Source organism: Podarcis gaigeae, assembly GCF_964106915.1.
Source record: "Podarcis gaigeae genome assembly, chromosome: 9".
NCBI classification, from domain to species: domain Eukaryota; kingdom Metazoa; phylum Chordata; class Lepidosauria; order Squamata; family Lacertidae; genus Podarcis; species Podarcis gaigeae.
The window spans coordinates 35243882-35252053 of NC_139685.1; the positions used below are offsets into that span (position 1 = coordinate 35243882).

The 8172-nt window shown below is 37.3% G+C and overlaps 1 protein-coding gene across 4 annotated transcripts in view; it reads left to right on the plus strand.

Annotated features, from left to right (window-relative positions):
* SH3RF1 (SH3 domain containing ring finger 1) overlaps positions 1–5508 on the plus strand; it is a 47120-nt gene extending 41612 nt beyond the window's left edge. For all 4 annotated transcript variants that reach the window (XM_083755607.1, XM_083755608.1, XM_083755605.1 and 1 more), the window contains exon 12: positions 2056–5508. In XM_083755607.1, coding sequence (XP_083611733.1) covers positions 2056–2224 — 169 coding nt within the window. In that variant the 3' untranslated portion in view covers positions 2225–5508. The remainder of the gene's footprint in view (positions 1–2055) is intronic.
* Positions 5509–8172: the final 2664 nt, after the last annotated feature.

Below are 8172 nucleotides of genomic sequence, written 5' to 3' on the forward strand. Positions count from 1 at the left end.
CATTTCCTCTCTTCTGCTCTCAAAAATGTACTACGTATAGATATCAGTGTTTCATTATTCTGTGGAAGGAGAGGTGGTTTCTACATAGCTGAACTGTAAGCAGGTGGTGGTGGTATTATTATTTATTAAATTTCAGGGTGGTTCACAGAATAAATGTACAAGATAAAAACACTAAATACACAATAAATACAAGAACAAAATACCCTCACAAATCGATAACCGCCTCCCTCCCTCCCAGGAGGACATTTAAAAGGGTATAGGCCAACAGCCTGGTTGAAGATAGAAGTTTTCACCTGGTGCCCAAAGATGTATAATGATGGCACCAGCCCATCCCTCAGGGTGTTGCAGCCATAGGGCTTTGCTGAACTATTAAGCAAGAAACCTGGCGCTCTGGGCAGTACTACAGTCTTCAATCCTGCCCCCACACCGGCTGCCACTCAAAGAGTTATCTGAGAGCAGTTGTGCAGGGCAAATAGCCTTTGACAATAGCTGTTAACCTGATCCTTTTTTTTTTTTAAAGCAAAGACCTTTTGCACACAAAGCATGTGCTCAACTGCTGAACTATGGCCTTTCCTCGTACTCATTTCTGAATTATATTGCATTAGATTTCATTTTAAAAGTTAAAAAAAAATATCATGTGTTCAGTTAACCTAGTTAAGGCCTTAATTGTGTCTTTGCTGTTGTTGTTTTACAATTTCCTTCAATCTGATGAAACTTTAAAGAAAAAATAATGCATACAATATTGTTGTAGTACTATAGAGAGATTGGATTTCACTGCTGCTTAGTAGATTAAAAATTCGCTACCAAGGTGAACCAGAATTTATAGACCCTGTCTCTAGCCCGTCTACTCAGTTGGGTTGGAGCTAATAAACAGAAGTCAGGCAAAATAATAAGCCATTTATACAATCGGGGGGGACGGGGACGACTAATTTTAGATTATGTATTCAAACTCATAACATGTTCTCTGTCCCTAATAAAAATGTATGTATCCTCTTAAAAACAAAAACTGCAGTGGCACTTGCAATTATGTATTTGCCGGAATCAGAACAAATATTTATGAGGAAATATATTTAATGCAAAAATGACAAAAAGGTTACAAGCTGCTGCACTTTTCATCCTGTTATTACATTTTGGCTGCTTTTGTATTTGGGGTTTCAATGCATATGTGTAATTTCCCGGTTGAGCTTTCACCTAAGCAAGATTGTAGAACAATTACTTCCATGCATATGGCAACTAAGGCATATATTTGAACCATAGTTAATATTGCCATTTATGTTTTCTCTAGAGCTCTATAATTGAACCTGATTCTGAATAACACAAAGCCTTCCTCCTTGGATGTTCATGTGAAATAGCTTACCACTTATGTTTTAATCCCAGTGAGAAGTTTGCCTGTGAATAACCTTTCATCTGAGTATTGTTGGAGTTTTTAAAATCAGCATGCCCAGGTCAAAATCAGTGCACAAACCTGTGAACCCAATGATAATGCACTGTTTTAAGACCTCCTGCATATTTCAATGCATGTTCACTTGAATTTGAGACAGAATAGTTGGAGGGCTGAAAGTGATTTGAGAGAGGTTTTGCTTCCCTTGCTGTATTTCTGTCCCTAACTATAATCAGTGTATTTATATGACCACATTTTTACCAGTTATGGTGAACTCCTTTAGCATTATTTCATCATGTATGCTACTCTTCTGCTTTAAATATGCATTTCAGTTCACAGGTACTGAATTTGAAACTTTACTATAGTTTAATTTGTTTAGCTAAACAAAATCGTATAATAGCCACGTGTCAACTTTTAAAAATTGTCTTTAAAACATCCTAACACTTAACATCTTCCCAGAGAATTCAGTGGAGCTGGCTTGTATGTGTTTACTTGACATAGCCATGTTAACACACTTTGTGTTTAGAAAATGCACGTATTTTTGAAAGGATGTGAACAGTTCAAGGCAGCTTCCCGTTGCAAGTTGTATCTGGCAAGTGTTAAGTTGTTTTTTGTTTGCAAACAATGGCAGTCTGTGTAATGAAAACCTGAACTTTTATCTTCTTGCTCTGCAGATATAGAGTTGTGGTATCGTATCCTCCTCAGAGTGAAGCTGAGCTTGAACTTAAAGAAGGAGATGTTGTTTTTGTACACAAAAAACGTGAAGATGGTTGGTTCAAAGGCACATTGCAGCGAAATGGAAAAACTGGCCTTTTCCCTGGCAGCTTTGTGGAGAGTATCTGAGATTTGTTTCAAATATTTCAAATCGCACAGCACTATAAAATAGCACAAATATTTTACAAGAGATAGTGCAGCCATTGAAGACTTTTTAAATGTCTGTAATATAAACAAATTTATATTTATGTTTTCCAGTATCCCACAGCACAATTTTGCCATAAAAAATATGATGAGAGACTTGCTGGTTTTTTTTAATTATTATTTTGAATTTTTAAGTGTAATGTGTGCCTTGTAATGTCTGATCTCACACTACACAGGAAGATTTCTTCCAAATATGTAACACAAAAGAGCAATTGTTTACAAGGCTGTAACTAATTTATTCTTAATTTTCTAAACTTGAATTCTGTTTAATAGCTTAATCTTTGTGATTATGATTAACAACTTATTAATTTATGAAATGAGAAAAGGAGAAGCTGGATTATCTCCTTAGATACAAAGGCATAGTTTCTGACAGATTGCTTTCTCCCACTGTGCGTGACAGTGAAGTGAGTTTGTTTTATGGGGTAATGTTGGCTGTAATGATGGTGATGTGGTGTCAAATTGAACCTGCAAACTGGGATAAAATGGTACCGTGAGCTTTTCTTATTTTGGGTGAGAAACTATCTGTCAATGGACAAATCTAAATTCTCCAGACAGTGTAATATTTCTGAAAGGCAAAGCTGTAACTACAACAGAGTTAACGTTCACAGAGTGAGAATAAAAAATGGTGAAAATGCCAGGAAATGGGAAATCAACTTTCTCTAGCTTCTGCTTATTCAAGAGTTTGGGACATCTGTCAAGATACTGCTTTGTGGATCTGGCTAGTTCTTTGGCACTCACAGAATATAAATGAGATTAAAAGATGTTAACTGCAGAACAATGAGAAATAGTAATTAGCTGCAAGAGCTGGTAGAATTCAAAATTTAAATTCAAGTTGCATTCACTGTCTAAATATGCCAAGAAATGTCATTTACTTATTTTACCTTTTCAAAGTGATTTGCATGGCTGAGAGACAATTTTACAATGTTTGAGCAATAGTGGTGGTAAGTGATACACTTGTGTTTTTAAAGTAAAGGCTGTAAGAACACTGTGAAATTTTTGCTAATTTTGTAACTATTGCTACTTTCATATGTCTTAACTACTCATTGTCTTGCATGTATTACCAAATTATCACAGGCATATAAAACACTGCATGATTTATAGATTGCATTCCAGTCTCCTGTTGTGGGTTTTCTGAAGTGCCCACTTGGAGATGTTAAATCAACCAGCTGTCTGCATCACGGAAGCCACTGACCAAGACTAGTGAGTGAGTGAGTCCTAGTTATGTAAAGAGTACTCTAGAGTCCAAATATCCACATCATTCCAGCCATTAATATTTAGAAATGCAAGAAATGCCACATTTCAGCAAGAACATACTCCCTCTCAGTTCCCCCCCCCCCTTGCTGCCTTTTCACTCTTATTCATCAAGAAATTAACTTATTTATAACCATGGGGGGCTGGGGCAGAAATGGGGGTGCACATTCCCATCTCACTCCTTTTTTCTAGCCACCACACTGAAGCATGGGGACAAAAAAACAACAACTTTGATGTCGCAGGGGTGATAAATAGAAGATTGTGTTCTAGCTTTATTTGTGACTCTTGTTATACATTCACTTTCAGATAAAATACAAAGTTCTTGGAGCTTTTTTCTTTTTGTAACAGCCACTTTTTCAAGGGAGTGAGAGGGGTCTAAATATACTCAGCCCAACGACTAGTCTTTCCATGTCCAACTATTAATCTTCCCTCTTTCTCTCCATTCTAACTAAAGTGACTGGGGAAGCTAAGGGAGTGGATGGCAGATTAGAAATGACCTTTTTGTCACTTGCACAGTCTTCTAGTTCCCTTAAACTGTTTCTTGGCTTCTGAAACAGCTACCCAGCTGGGAAAGCCAAAAGGGTGACATTGGAGAGATTTGTCACCCTTAGGTACATCAGTCTTGGCCTCTGATATCTCTCAACAGTAGCAAGAAATGTGGAATTAAAGAGAGGCAAGTTAGCAACTGACAGACCAGATCTTTGGTGCCTGGGAACTGTCAGTTGCTAACCCTAAATGGATCCTGTACAAAAACCCCTCTACTATTTCCAGGGCTTTTAAAAGCCATTTGGCACTGGGTGATCCATTCTATACATACAAGGTTGTCTTTTATACCATTGCTTGACTGCAGCAATCTCATTATGCCATGCTCAGCTGAACCTATTCCTACATGAGATTTAACTAACTGTTACCACCCTTTATTCTGGTAGGGTCCTGCTTCTTTAGCAATAGGCAAAATTTTAGTTAGTGCAGATTGTCTTGCTGGAGATACGCTGTCTGCCCGTGATATAGCTGCTAAGAAGTTAGTTATGAATAAAAGCAGGCAGCTGGCACCTTTTCCCCTACTTTCAGAATTGGTGGACTTGGAAAGTTCTTATTCCTTTCCAGAACTGAACTTGCAGCACAATATAATTAAGGGAGATATATGCAATATAAAGGAGAAAAATATACTCTAGCTGATGGTAGGCTAATGATTTTCGGATACAAAATACAACTGATTTTTTACTTTACACATGGGGAGGAAATTATTAGCTGAAGGATTTTCTTGCAATATCAAGTAGTTTCATGATAGTCTTCATATAAATTATATTGTTGGAACTGAAATCATTTTTAAATTAACACCCATACAAGACACTGTACAACTCAATTCTTGTGGAATTTAGAAAAATTAGTTACTTGAATATTCATGTGATATACAAGCTAATGAAATGAACTTTAGTTCAGTATAACTTGACACTAATGTGTCAAACCTTATTTTCACAAATTAGTGTTTTATATATTAAAAAGACTACTACAGATAATTTTTCTCTTCTCCATAAGGTAGAATATCTGTGTGACACAGGTACCTCTATTCATAGGGTTTTATTATGTAAAGTCTATCAAAATATAAATTAATATGATAGTGTTGTTAGATATAATACATTTTCTAATGACTTTTTAATAAAAGAAATCACTTTTTGTTTTTAAGGGCTTGTTACACAACAGTACAACAATGACAAAAAATGCAGTTTTCTATGCCTTGTGACCTTTATAAAGTTGTGGGAGTTGGGTTAGGGTTTTTTCGCTTGTGTGTAATCCAGTGTATGAACAAAAAACCTTTACATTCATTTTGTGTTTTTCCTTAAAAGAGATTCTGTGAAAAAAATTTAGTGTCTATATTTAAAGTCCATTGAATGTTATGTGTTTTTCTCTGTTAAATTTCCATTCCTAATAAATATTTTCTTAGCAAACATCTGAAACCCAGTGTGTGTGTGTATGTGTGCGTGAAAGACTTGTGATTACTTAAGGCTAATAGTCAAATAATATATGTTTTGTTGATCTGTATTCATTAAACCAAACAATAAAAAGCCCCCCCCCCCATCTAGTTAAGCTATGTAAGATGAATTACAAGCAGAAATAAGTCGTAATATGGCTATAAGGTAAATGGAGATGACCTAGCTGATGAGCTCCATCTCTGTCTGATTCTATTAATATCTGTAGGAGGTAGTTCCTGTGCCAAGCTGCTCATGCTTTATTAAATCAGTCTAGGTCTGCTATATGCATACCATTAGGTACTTCAGAGCTGTTTGTGCACAGAGGATATTCCCTGTAGAGGTGAAGAATCTGATACAGTTGGATGGTATCCTTCAATTTCCAATAGCATAGATGCTTGGGCGATTTTTAAAAATGAAAATGACATTAAAGAAACCCAAAGGACGCTGTAAGAACTCGTTTTTAGAGAAAATGTGAAGCACAGGGAATATGTTGCCAGTAAGATCATTTTAATGTGGTAATCTGTTTGGGGGTGGGGGGAGCATACATTCACTTAAAGATTTGAAGAGCCAGATGCAAGAAGGCAGGAGACTTTAAGTAGAGAAGAGCAGGCTGCCAACAGGAGGCCAGGCACTTGTGCCCATCAGCTGTGATGCAGGAGTGGGTACTCACCACAAAATGTGACTTTGACTGCAGAGGTTTTGGTAATAGGTGGCATTCAAAACACAGACTTTTTATAGTTGGCTGCCCCCCCCCACCCCAACCCCCAAACCATGTAAAATGGACATTTTTGTAAATAATGATTTCATCATATTGAAGAAAAAGTCTACCTTGGATACAAAGATCAGTAAAATGAAATTTATACCCAATGAATGGTTCTTTCTTTAAAGAGAAATTGAAATAATCTCAAAATTTGCACAGAGGCAGAGAAAAATTAAGTTCCAAAAAGCAACACAAAACAAATTGCTTACTGTTAAACAAGAAAACTGCCTTATTTTTCTATAAGTATTATTGCTTCAATGTTTGGCATGCTTGTAGAAGCTGAATATCTTTGCAGGGGCTGTGAAGGAATGAAACAAGGAAATGAGAAGGGGAAAGCATATAGTTAAAGGAAACTAACCAAGTGGAGTCCTTGAAAGAGGGACAAGGCAGAGAACTCCCACTTTCTGAACACTGCCCAGAAGACCACTGTAGATACTGCATGTTTTCAAACTCGCAGTTCCATTTTTGACTTGGCTACCTGTCCAGTCATAGCACTCCATGAAAGTCAAGGCATGTAACAAATTTTATTCTAACTCAAGAATTTCCTCAATAAGAAGGGAAAGTTAATGATGACAGAAGACAGAGGAATCAAGATACTGTAAAATAAATGGACTGAAGCAATTTCTATAAAAGATTCGTGGATGAGGTCACATAACATGTTTTCAACGTGATAATTGCAATTATTGATTATCTTAATGCGTGAACTGCTGTCAATATTTACTGCATGACTGGACATCACAGATCATTGCCTCTTAATCATGCAAATAGACAATTAGCCAACTAGGTGGAAGGTGAAATTATCACTAAGTGTTTCAGCATTTTATTATGCAGAGAGCATATACATTATATAGAAATGACACAATTTCTTCCCAAAGCAATTATAGTTTGAGAGAACAATAGAGGAGGAGAGGATAAAGGAATGATTATAATGTAGCTGTAGAAAATTTAACATCTGGTATCAGGCAATAGAGAAAACAAATGTATGCTAACCCAGGAATTACTTCATAGAATATGTGGGGCTTGGGAATAGATTTATGGCAACATAATGTAGTTGAATTTATGGATAAATAACTTTACATTTAATGTGCTGAGTTTGCTTGGAGAAAAACAGGGTAGGGTAACATTTAGTAGGCAATTCTACAATGGTAAAGGATAATAATGCAAGGAGGAGATGCAGTTTTGTTTCATGTGCCATGTCATGGCTATACCTGCAACTCTGTTGACAATGGAAGTTTTTAATTTTTGATGTTTTACTGTGGTTTTATAATTTGTTGAAAGCCATCCAGGGTGGCTGGGGCAACCTAGTCAGATGGAAAGCATATAACGTTGTTGTTGTTGTTATAAATGAGATGTTCATGTGGAAAGCACGTACCTCTGCAGGATGCTATGCAGCCTGACATCACTTTTAAAGGGTTCCTAATTTATGTGCCCAGACCTCCATGTGCAGTGTTCACTTACAATGCACACAAATGCCTAGTGAACGCTGATGTCATGAACAGGTAAGACACCAGGGAAGGGGAAGAAGAGCCCAGTGAGGAGCGTAGCCATGATTGGTACACTCTGGGACAAGCTGAAGAAGGAGAAGGGGAGGCGGGGGACTTAGGAGGAACTCAGTGGACATTAGAGGACATCAAAGGGGCAGCCAGCAGTTCCTGGAAGCCAGGGGGAGTGGTCACATCACCAGAACCAGATATGCCCCCTTCTTTGAAAACTCAACAGGCTCTGAGGCGTCGTGAACAGTGGGAAGTAGGCTTTAAGAAACTGAGGCAGGTGAGAGAACACAGCCCAGCTTACTAGTTGATCAGGTGAAGATCATGGGACTTGATAGGTCCAGGAGGAGGTTTGTGGTCACTCAGCTGGATTAAGCTCAGGTCAGGTGAGGATCACAT